Source organism: Cryptomeria japonica, chromosome 11 (assembly GCF_030272615.1).
Source record: "Cryptomeria japonica chromosome 11, Sugi_1.0, whole genome shotgun sequence".
In the NCBI taxonomy this organism is placed as follows: domain Eukaryota; kingdom Viridiplantae; phylum Streptophyta; class Pinopsida; order Cupressales; family Cupressaceae; genus Cryptomeria; species Cryptomeria japonica.
In genome coordinates this window covers 668,945,531-668,958,998 of record NC_081415.1, presented here as the reverse complement: position 1 = coordinate 668,958,998, position 13,468 = coordinate 668,945,531, and the positions used below count along the sequence as shown (strand labels likewise).

The following is a 13,468-nucleotide window of genomic DNA, read 5'->3' as shown; positions in this document are numbered from 1 at the left end:
GCTGAGCCCACACAACAGGCTTCTATAGAAACTACGGTGAGCTTATTCCTTCATATATTTTCCTATATCCTTTTTTTTAACGATCATTTATTGTCTATTTTCCCTTCCAATTTAAAATCTAATTGCCTTCCATCGATGTGCATGGATGCACGAATAAGGATCCAGATTACTTTATATGTGCGTGTCTCCTTATATATGGATTTTATTGTTCGACTTTTGCACTATGCATAAGCACACATTCCCTCATATATTCATCCCTATTCTTTTATGTATGCATGCATATGTTGTTTATGTATATACATGTATACTTCTATATGTAGATGCAAGCAATCCAAACACATGCACAGACTATGTATTCCTGTTTTTACATGCAAAACCCTTTGTTTTAATGTTCAACATGTGTATATATATACATATGTTGCCGCACTTGTTGATACATGCCATTCCTTTCTGTATACTTGTCCCTTCCTGTATCTACATGCAACCACTACAACCACATACCAAAAAAAATATAAAAGGCCTTTGTCTACATAAATATGTCGTTGTTTTGAAATTGAACATGACTATATATATACACATATATACATTCATAGATCGATCTGCATGTCCCATCATGCAGATGTTTCCCACTCTATCTGTGTACGTATATATACAACTCTATATATTTAATGTTTCTTCATGTACATCTACATTAATATGTATGCATGTTCACAGTTGTTCGCTTCTTCAACTGTATTCATCCACTTATTGTCTTCTTCCTATTTGTACATCTAAACCTTATATCTGTTGCATACATACATCCACCTTTTTTGTCAATCTAGATTGGTTCAGCTAAAAAAGAAATTGTGTTGTTTTTATTTAAACTCTTTTTTTTGCTTCTAAAGTGCAATATGTTTATTCATTTCTCTTAATTGATCTAACATACTTTTTATGTTTCACCAAACAAAAACAAAAAAACCACTTCTACCTACTGTAGCACAATCCTGCTATGCCTTCAACACCTCGCTCTACTCATGCCTTGGTAACCACTCCTAAAAAGCCTCTGGTGAGCTTGTACATTTATGTTTTTTCCCATGTTTTTTTGATCTGCACTCATATATTGTCTTTTTACCCTTCTCCTTTTAGAAAACATAACCGCCCATCGATGCAAATGAACACACAATTATCAATCCACTGTACTCTATATGTGAGATCTCTCCATACCTATGCATTTCCCTTTTCCACTTTAACATTGTGCATCACCACATGTACGCTCACATATTCACGTCTCCTTTGCTATATACACATAGCTATATATATTGTCATTTTTCCTAAATCTACTAAAAAACACCTCGACAAAAAAAACCTCCACATAGCCATATACATGCATACATATATACATTGCCTGCTACTTCTATTTAGCTTTCCTTTGTTGTCGTTGTAGGATCTGGACCCAGAAATACAACTAACCCCACATGCAATCCTATCCATTAATGTCGGCGATGACGTCCCATCTCCAATACTTTAGCTTTTGTCTTTTGAAAAATTGATAGACAGTGAAGATGACAATGCTCGGTATAGGTTCGTTTTGTCTGATGGTACACACATGCAATTGTCAATCCTGCCACCAAAGTATAGTGAACTGCTGCTTTCAAACACATTAAAGATAGGTTCTGTGCTATCATTGATAGCTTATGCTTGTAGAACTATTTGGAACTCGAGGTAGGCTCTTCAATATGTTCATATACATAGTTATTGGCTTTTGAAATGATGCATTGCACACCATGCTAGTTCTTAATCCTCTCCTTTTGCCCATTTCATAGGGTTATAATAATATTCAAGCTTGCTATCAAATTTACAAATTCACCATTGCTCGGAAAACCTAGATACCTGCTTAAAGAGGAAGAACAAGAAATGCTCGCTCGCGATCCAGCTCACATAGCTAAATGTTCCCTTAAGTTTGGAATACACATCCCACCTACACAACAAGAAACCTTTCATAATATCAGCCCAATAAAAGATTTGATTCCCTTCAAAATAAATGGGCAATGAAAGGTCGTGTAATAAACAAGAGGAAAATGCATCAGTATAATACACCAAAGTCCTTTGGGCAAGTGTTTAACTTTGACATGATAGATGCTGAAGGTACTGGAATTAGAATAACGTGTTTTGGTGATATAGCTGAGATGCATTATCATAGGGTTGAACCAGGAGCATATTATTATCTATCGAAAGGTTCCATTAAGGAATCCAACACAAAATGGAATAAAGTTAATAGTCATCTTGAGATTACTTTGGACCACAATTCAACATTAAAGCGTTGTGATCCATGTGTTGATGGTAAAGGAAATGCTTCTCGATTCACGCCAATCAATGAACTTACAAACTGTAGCAACAACACTTTAGTCGATGTCATTGGTGTTGTCATTGATGTTAAAGACGCTAAAGTAATATCTAGGAAAGATGGAAGCAAAGTGAAAAAAAGGGTTGTCAAAATAAATGATATGTCGACTTTTACTGTTGATGTTAATTTATGGGGGGTGGCTTGGGAACAATTAGGTGAAGATCTCAAGAATATGCATGTGGCTCAAATAGTTGTTGTCCTTGAGGTCACTAATGCTCATGTTGGCTATTTCAATGGAAAGGTGATCAACACAACCACAACAACCACTCTGAAAATAAATCCTTCTACACCAGAGGCAGATGCACTTATCTCAAGAGGGAACATTTCAGCTGACCTTTTGCCACTCTCTTGTATTGTTGGTCAACTAAACTCCCAATACAATAGGATGACAATGGCATCTATCTTGGAAAAAATGACTATCCTCTCTCAAACAGTTGAAACCACTATTAGAGCTATTGTTAGAATCATAAAAACTGATTCCTTTTGCTATCCAACCTGCCCTTTGCAATTTAACAGCAAAGAGTGTTAAAAAAAATGCATCCAACAAAATGAGAATATATGGTTCTATTCTAGATGCCAAACTCAACTGCCAGAATGCAATTACAAATACTTATTGCAGATCATGCTTCAAGACCATACAGGCTCTCTTTGGGGTACTGCCTTTGATGAAGTTGGCACAAATTTACTAGGCATGTCAGCCAAAGAACTTTACATGTTGCAGTACGATTTGGCCGCAAATAGAACTCCTCAATCTATTATCAAGAATGTCCTCCTATCCACCTTTATTTTCACTCTCTCTATTACAATAGAGAACTACAACTCGCAGACTAGACTAAAAATGACAATCACCAAAGCAATGCCTGTTGACATTCAAGGTGAATGTGCTCTTTTGCTTGCAGACATTGCTCAGATGAGTGCAGCTACAAAATTCCATACCGATTAGTTCGGGCCATTTTCATATGGCTTCAGGTATTTGATGTCTAGATACCTACGCACTGCTTTTCCCCAACTTGGGCAAACAATACAATATTATGAAAGGTCGACTATATAAGCATTGTTGAAACTCATGTGCTCTTGGCTATGGCAAACTTTACGATTTTGCATTTCCTTATGTGTTGCTCCAATGCTTGTTTGTAATTTTGATTGATCTATATATTAACACACTTTTGCTTGCTTCTACCCATTTCATCCCTTTGGTGTTATGTTCCTTTCTGTCCTTATGTTCTTATTCAGCTTCTATGTTTTTCAAATATTATTGATTGATACATTAATATTTATGATATGTTGGGAAAAAAAAAAACAGACTATATGTTATCACCCATTTCCACTCTAAAGACATATATATACTTGTTGTGTCCCTGCCTACAAAGTCTCGGACATGTTCAACTATACTTAATTTTGTTTATAGCAATTTATATCAGATTCTATATATATACCAGATGGCTTTAACTATCACAAAACAAACCACTATAATAATGTCTCATCGTTTAAACCATCATAACAATATACATCGATCTCTACATCTACATCTACCCTTTCACTTTTTGGTGTTTGCAAACATATATTCTACTATATACACTTCTACGGTATTCATTCGTTGCCCTCACATAACAAAACATCCAACTATAATTTTTTCCTTTACCTACACAAAAAAATGCTTCCAAATGCAAACTTGTTTGCTGCCCTGCCTCTTTACATTTTCTATATGCCACTTTAACATAAAAAACCCCCAAAGCTTCACACCAATGCAATAATCTCTACATACATGTACATGTGTCTGTGATTATGTATGCTTGTGTGTATATATTTATATTCTTCTGCGTATTTATATTTGTGTCTATATGTGCATGTGTGTGCACACATATATAAATAGCTATACCCATATATGTATGCCTGTCTGTATGTGTCTTTGTATGTCTATACATGTGTGCCTATATACATACATGCTTACATGCATACAAACATACATACAAACATGCACACTCACACTCAAACACCCACACACACACATATACATACACATATACAATCATACATAGAGGCATAATGACATACACACATACATACATACACACACACACACACACACACACATATATATATATACACACACACATCCACAGACACACACACACATACACATATATATATATATGTATGTGTATATATATATATACACATAAATATATACATATACATATATATATATATACACATTCACAGCCTGCTGAAAGTTGTTCTTCATCCTTGTGCATTTTCATTGTTACTCATTCACAAACTGACAAAAAGGTAATCCTTCAGTGTTGGGCTTTTTCCTACCATACATAATTCCTTTCTGTTCAATCCAATTGTAAATCATGCATGCATACATACATTCATTTATACATTCAAACATACATACATATATATGTTTATTTACATGTATATATCTGTGTATGTCTATGTGTGTATGAGTTACGTATTCACCCCAACATTTTCTCGAATCGACGGTGGAGGGTGGAGAACCATTAGCATGGAATTGGGGTTCTACCGTTTGGAGCCAATTTAAGCACATCAAAAACACACACACACACACACACACATACATATATATATACACACACACAACACAGAAGCACATACACACACACATATATACACATACATGTGTACATATATATATATACACATACATATATATATATATATATATGATTGCACAATCACACCCCACCAAAGGCGATTCTTCAGCATTGTGTATTTCGCCGGCATGCACAATTTCCTTCTATCTTGACCAACTGTGAATCAAACATACATAAATACATTCATATATGCATTTAGGCACACATACATATATATATTTATATATGTGTATATGTCTGTATGTCTGTATGTGTATGTGTCTATGTATGAAATCCAACTTATGCTCCGCTCGGCAGTGGAGGGTGGAGAACCATTGGTAGGGAATTAGGGTTCTACCGTCCGGAGCCTATTTAAGCACACAAACACACACACACACACACACACACACACACACACACACACACACACACACACATATGTGTGTGTGTGTGTGTGTGTGTGTGTGTGTGTGCACTCACACACCACCAAAGGTGATTCTTCAACATTGTGCATTTTGCCGACATGCCCAGCTCCCTTCTATTCAATTCAATTCTAAATCAAAGATACATACATACACTCATTTATACATTCAAATGTACATGCATATATATGTTTGTATGCATATATATATATGTGTATGTGTGTGTGTGTGTATGCAATCGAGCATTTGCTTCAAACAGTGGTGGAGGGTGGAGAACCATTGGCAGGGAATTGGGGTTCTGCCGTTTGGAGCTTGTTTAAGCACACACATATCGTCCACTGTACATCTCATGCTATGTTCAATAGACCTATTATTTCCCCCATTTCTTGATGCATGGTCAAAATAGGCACTTTTTGATTCACCCTAATTCCACCGATATGTAAAAGAACCTGCCATCTTGGTATATACTGCCTGAAATATATACAGATAGCTATTCTTACAATGTGCCATAGAACCCCATATCCATTTCCATGTCTACATTATTTCATACACATACAAATACTTGTATGTACATACAAATATACCTTCCTTCCATACTATCTGCTGCTTTATATGTATGTGTACAGATCTGATATTCTCATTCTTAAATCACCATTAAAAATCCAATATACTCTGCCCTTTCAAAATGTATGCGATAATAATGCAAGCTGCTGAAGAAGAATTCAATCTAAAGAAAGCTAAAAGAAGTCAACAAAATCATCGTTACTACTCAAAACACAAGGAGGATATTTCAAAAAGACGTCGACTGGCCCGCCTCAACTGTCAAAGTCTCAGCCCTTTGCAAGCCTCATCTGCAACCAAGGCAATAAACACACCGCTGACAGTTCTACCAAATGAAAATATTCATATACACAATGTCATGCCCAATGCTTCTTCAACCACATTCCAACAAACTTCCTTGCATTCCACAAAAAGCAATAAAATATCTCCACCACAAGAAAGCCACTCTATCTACCAGCATACAATATTGCAGAATACAAATCCACAACAATCTACAATAAATTGTTTCTCTTCTATAGAATACATTCAAGCATTAAAGACCTTACATGCTCGCATTGATTCATTATCGACACTTCAAACATGTAGTACATGTAAAGAAAGATATATTGGGATGCTTGTTCACAAATGTCACCCAACAATTGTCTGCTCCAGATGCTTTTCTGAAAGAGGCATTCAACGTTTCTCTTCAACAAATAACTTAGACCCAGGTGAACAACCCCTTGTCTTAAAGAAGCTTACCCAAGTAGAGGAGATGCTTATTTCTCGCGTATCTCCTATTTTGCAAGTCACTCATGCAAGAGGCGGCCAATACAAATACTTTGGTCACACGATAAGTTTCCCTCAAGACATCTTTGAAATTGCAAAGAAATTGGCCCAGCAATTGTAGGATTTGGAAGTCCCCATAATCCAAAGAACCAATATATAAGGCAATAAATATGACTGCTATGTCAATAAATTCCATGTTATGGATTCATTGACATTTAAAATCCAACATGACCAATACTACAAGGATGTTATCATTGATTTTGATGCTTTGAACTTGCTTCCTAGTGTTACAACAGATGTTTCAACTATGTTGAATATGTTGCAAGGCATTGACAATGAAGTGTTGTTCCTCCAACACCAGATTATTCTGACCCTATAGATCCATTTGCCATAGACATTTCATCATCCTTCATCCCAACAATGTCTGGTACAACTCGTGAGTTGGATGCCATTAAAGACACATTGCAACTACATACTGCTGAAAAGAATTTTTTGCCTTGGCCTCAAATAAGGTCCTCCCCAATAAATGGATATAACACTGAAGGTTTGTTGCCTATGGTTTTTCCAGCACTCTTTCCAACTAGTATTGCCCTCTCGCTCCAGCCACGTACCAAACATGTTTATTTACATGAATATGCACTCCACTTGATAAGATACTTTGACCAAAGATTTGGTCAGCATATCAGGTTCTGCTATTTCATTTATAATCTCATTATGCACCACCGCTCACTGCAATCTACAGCTGTCTTTATTAGAACTAATATAGAAGAGGCCTTTCCAAGCAATTTGCAGGCATTGCATGACCATTTGTAGAGCATGCCTGACAACCAATTTCCGACACAGCTCCTCCACTTTGACGTAACTCTTAGAGGCACTAGAGCATATTGGAATAAATCTAGAAAGGAGCTCACAACTATGATCTCCCAATTGGGTACCCCAACCCTTTTTTTCACATTGAGCTTGGCTAATACTAAATGGCCTGACTTGCATACCATATTCAATGAAGATAAAGGCCAAGAAATAGAAACCACAAGAAAACAACTAGTGGAAAATGTAATTCACAATCCACACATTACAGCCTTGTACTTGCACAACAGGTTTACAATATTTCGCGAAGAAATTATTCAAAAATTATTCAAAGCAAAAGACCTCTGGTATAGATATGAATGGCAACATCGTTGCTCAACACATATTCATGGATTTCTATGGCTCCCTGGTGCACCAAACATGGACATCATTGATTGGCAAAATGACAATGAAGTCCATATGGCTAAAACATTCTTTGACACATACGTTTCTGCTTGGAACCCTCTTACCAAAGCTGACCAAAATAATACAGTTTCCTACACTGCAATAGATGACCCATGCTTGGCTGATACTACAAAGATATTCTCAATGTCCCCGGCAACTGATTATGAAGCATTGGTAAATACTTTGGAGAGACACACAAAATGCACACAAAATACATGTCTCAGGAAAAAAGGTCATTTATTGCAATGTCGTTACAGAGCTCCATGGCCTGAACAACAAACATCTACATTAACAATTGATATTGACAATAAACCATGTTATGCACCTGCAAGGAATGATGACCGCTTGAATATTCATAGCCCTTGCATGCTTTCAATATGGCAGGCTAACATTGATTGCCAGCTTGTTACTTCAAGAAAAGCCATCTTACAATACATTTCAAAGTATGCTTCAAAATCTGAAAAAAAATCAGAACCTTATACTGAAATGCTAAAAACTATTGTAAACGCAACTACTTCTGAAGATACTGTCTTCTTGACATACCAAAAATTTATGATGGGGATAATAGCAGACCATGATATCAACACACAAGAGACTTGTCATATGTTGCAGAAATTGCCGCTCATTACCTGTAGCCGACAGTTTATATCTCTTAATGTTAGTATGAAGGCACTACATCATATCACAAAATCAAATCATGAAACAAACCTATCAACAAGCTATATCCATGCTTACATGAAATGTCCTTCTCAATTGAATACAACAACTCTCTTGCAATCTACATAGGAGTTTTCATATATGCCATAGCGAAAAAAAAAAAAATGGCTACTTCGAGAGAAAAAAGCAATAGTAAATGTATATCTGAACTTCACTGCCCCCCCCATTGAAGACAGTGATGAATTTGAGATTTTTTGTTGGTCTGAACTCTTGCTCTACAAACCATTCCATGACATACCATCAGATATAGGCACTTCCAAAGATCAGGTTATACACAATTGGAAACTCTTCAATTCTGCTGGCTATGTTTAGTTAAGTGGTTGCAACATTCTACGGGCTCCGCCACCTCAAGATACCGATGATAGTGACACTAATAATTCTCAACATGAAGAACACTCAAATCTATTTGAATGGGAATTCCTATCTCAAATGGGTCCAACAAATAAATTTACCACAGATGAACTGCAACTGTTAGGGTGGCGTGACTATGATTTGAGCTACTCCTAGCCCACCGATATTCCAAATCAGCAATTATAGTCTACTGATCTCCAATTCATATGTGTGGCAAAATTACAATTTCAACCTCCTTCAAACCAAGCCTTGCCCATAATCAGCGACAAAACCCATCTCTCATCTGAGCAAAACCTTGCACTTCACATAATTCTGCATCACCAATCTCAACAAACTACAGCCCAACCTCTCTGAATGATTACTCAAGGAATAGTAGGAATAGGCAAATCATTCTTGATAGATTGCATTAGACAAAAGTTGAATATCTCTGAAACCAATAAGACAAACACATTATTAGTTCTTGCACCTACAAGTGTTGCTGCTTATAATATTCAAGGAACAACTATTCATGTTGGCCTACGAATTCCTATAAAAGAAATGCATCCTTTGACAGGGCAAGCATTGTTCACCTTCCAAGAGAGTTTTAGGCATCTTAAATATCTTCTAATAGATGAAATGAACTTCTTGGGTCCTAAATTGCTATTGAAGATTGACAGTCGCCTCCGCCAAGCATTCCCTGATAAACAACATGAACCCTTTGGTGGACTCTCCATAATCCTTATAGGTGACCTTGGATAGCTCCCGCCTGTGATGGACAAACCAGCTTATGCTTTGCACTCTACAACTCTCAACTTGTGGTGATCATTTACAACAGTTGTGACATTGCATGCATTTTCTGCCAACAAGGTACCTTTGTTAAACAACAACAAGTCAGAAGCATGCTCCAAAGCATAAGAGATGCCCAGCCTAACAAGCATGACTAGCAAATGTTAATGGACCAAACAAATACGAATTTCACCCTTTTGCAGCAAAAAGAATTCAACTCATCAATCCATTTGTTTGCAACAAATAGCTCGACAATGCTGCACAACAAAAAAATGTTGAAGGCATTAAATTTGCCCATTGCCCTCAGTATTGCACATATTGCACAACAAACTAATATTGAATATGATAACAATGAACAGTCACCATTGGAGCTTCTATTATGTGAAAATTAGGAGGTGATGTTGCTAGGTAACTTATGGCTTGAAGTTGGCCTTGTGAATGGTTCCATTGGCCTTGTTAAAAACATTATCTATGAACCGAATACCAAACCACCAGACTTGCCAAAGTTTGTTATTGTCCGCTTTCAGAATTATAAAGGCCCTCCATGGGATCCATTACATCCAAATGACATACCCATTACTCCCATTGCCCGAGGCAGGCATACACAAATTCCATTGACAACCGCTTGGGCAATAACTATTCACAAATCTCAAGGCCTTATATTAGATAAAGCTACAATACACATAGGCAACACTGAAAAGCAAGGCCTGACATTTACAGCTATCTCGAGGGTCAAATCAATTAATGGAATATGCATTCATCCACCTTTCTCATTTGAAAGGTATGCAAAAATGCAGAAAAGTGCTTTTACCACCATAAAAAAGAAGGAAGAAACTCGCTTACAACAACTCTCAGCCCTCACAAGTACATTGCTAGATTGCAATCTACAACTATGAAATGGTTGTAGCCATGCTTTGGCCTTCGCACCTTCGCCAACCAAATGGTTGATATTCAGCAACAACCATTCTATCTTCTCCACTTCTATTACACAGGTACACAAATTCCAAAACTAATATATCATAATTCCCACTTTAAAGTTTTCCCATTTCTTAGTATGCTATTTAAATTGAAATATCATTTCACATACTAACATATTCATCATTTTTGCAATTCCCTTGGCTCTACAGGTTGCCTTCCATATATACACATTTCAATTCTTTATGGCCGCAAAATAAATAGTTTTTCCATCAAATGCTTCACATTCACCACAAACCATTCTGCATTCTCCAGTGCTATTACACAAGTGCCCATGCTGCACCTCCAATGTAAGTTCTCCAAAATTTGACGAACTAAATAACTAAAATGTAATTTATTTACCAGATTTCCTCCTGCACAACCCCTAACTCTTTCAATCTTTTAATTCTTGTGTGTTCTTTCCAGATTTCCAAACACCATACAAGTTACAGACACAACAAAAATTCAAAACGCAGTTTCACTTCTTGCAATTCTCTTAAAATAGCATTCTCTAGCTCCTCACACATCATTGATATTAAACAAAATCAATACATATTGATAGTATTTACCATATTGATTACATTTCCACTTAAGTGACTTCTCATCTCTTTATTAATTCTATTGCAGATTACAGATGCAAAGCCCCCACCAACCAAACTTTACCCATCATGCAATTGGAATTGCCATATTCTACACTGCTCTGATATGGCACTATGACCTCCCCAATGTCTACCCCCTCCAAATAGGTAATTCATACTCACAATTTAACATCTTAAGCTTATTTTCTTTCCAAACAAGCATGTCCCTAAATAGCTATACTATCTGCTCGCTAATTGCATTCCATTAGATTACTAACTACTGCTTTTAGTTTCTAGATTACCGTTTCGTTCAGACCATCAGAACATACACTGTACTTCACCCTTTTATGTTCAGCTTTTAGTATGAGGTTTTGTTTGTCAGCAAAGTGTCACCCAGCCGGAAAAAAGTTTTCCCAGTTACATTTTTTGTCAACAAATAACTTTAAGCCGACTGGTAACGTGTGCTTCCCAAAATCTATTATTGAATGGCTCTAGAAATTAATTAAACTATGCTGGATCTTTTAGATTAATAAATAAGCATTTACTGACAAAGGCTTGTATACTTTCCTGCCAAAAAGTAGACATAAGCAGCTGAGACATTGAATTTTGGAGCCCTAAATGTGTTCCTCCATATTTTGGGTGTTCCCATTGTTTTTCAGGAATTGATGCACCGCCATGAACACAACACTGTCATGAAGACAAACTGTCATAGACACTCCTGTAGATTGTGAGGTATATTTGGGTTTTTGTAGTGTTCTTGCTTCCTCTGTCTTATATACATCTGAATTGATTTTCCATCAAAATAGAGCATTCCTTTCTCAAAAGTTTTATAGCTCCTGCAAGGTGTAGCTGGTAGATTTTGAGCAACATTTAGACGCTCAAGCTATGTTATTTTGTATGATTATGTTTCTCACTTTTCAAATCCCTGATTTTAAACTACGCAAAACAGTTTAACCAAAATTAGATATCTTCCCTTCTTTGTTCTTCATCTACATGTTTGTAGAATTCATTTTTAATTCTGAATGGAATATTTATAATTAGATTACAGATTTTACATTTGTTGTTGTGTGCCTGAAAGGTACTAGAAAAACCTCCCATGCCCTTTTTAACCTGTCTTCCATAGTAAACGTGCTTCTTGCTTATATAGTATCAAATTCATGTCATTTGACTTACAAGTCATGTTTGAAGTGATACTATTATAACAAAATATACATCTCTGATGGACAACATAATAGTCATGTTGGAACCTCATTATCATCATGTCAATTGCTTTCCCTAATGGCTAGACTATAGTCCATAGAATTAGTTCTTTATTTGATCTCGAGTCTGTATGTTACGGATAAATTGCAAGAATCTTCAGCTACCTTATATATTTACTTTTTGGCTGTGATTTTAATATGTCGAGCTTTGTATATAGTCGTGCTACCATTTGGATGGTTTATATTATTGAAATGGACAACTTTTACCTATTATGGTGAGTATTAACTTCATCATAAAAAAATTGTGAACAACAGTGTTCAAATGATATTTTCAGAGCAATGATTCAATCAAAAAAATTACTAATTGAATGGATGCTGATATCACAAAACCTATAAAGACTATCAAGCTTTGTCTTCGATAGCTGGTTTACCCAAGTATTTATGAAATCAACTCTCTTGCTGTTCTATTGACTTTAATCAAGACATTTTATTGACAAGCAAAATCTACAATGTGTGGCCTTTGAGGACAACAACTATGGAGAATTTGTCAACAGCATGCAACCAACTATTGTGGTGGGTGATTTAGATTTTTGTTGCTACGTATCTAAAACAGCTATAGAATCGTCAAAACCTTCTTAAGTTGTTAGTGTTCTTTTCAAGGAATTAATTTTGGTAGACTTCTTCCTCTGTTAATTGAGTTTTGATTGTAATAGATGAGATGCTTGTACAAATAAGTTGCTCTTCTCTGTTTCAGGCTACAGACATCATTCCAGCAGGCCTAATTAAGAATCCTCGAGGTACTATAACACCTTGTGTAGGCTATGTAGCTAGGAAAGAAAAAAGGGTCAAAGCAGTAGAACCTCATCTTTCAGCTCCACGCATATATATAACTCAGGGGAGTTTAGATAAGCACAAGAAATTA

At 36.2% G+C, this 13,468-nt stretch overlaps 1 protein-coding gene across 1 annotated transcript; it reads left to right on the top strand.

Moving 5' to 3' along the window:
- Positions 1–7,958: 7,958 nt before the first annotated feature.
- Positions 7,959–10,711, top strand: LOC131079010 (uncharacterized). The gene is made up of 2 exons (XM_058016876.1): positions 7,959–8,639; positions 10,208–10,711. The coding sequence occupies exons 1-2, from the start codon at positions 7,959–7,961 to the stop codon at positions 10,709–10,711; spliced, it is 1,185 nt and encodes a 394-aa protein (XP_057872859.1).
- Positions 10,712–13,468: the final 2,757 nt, after the last annotated feature.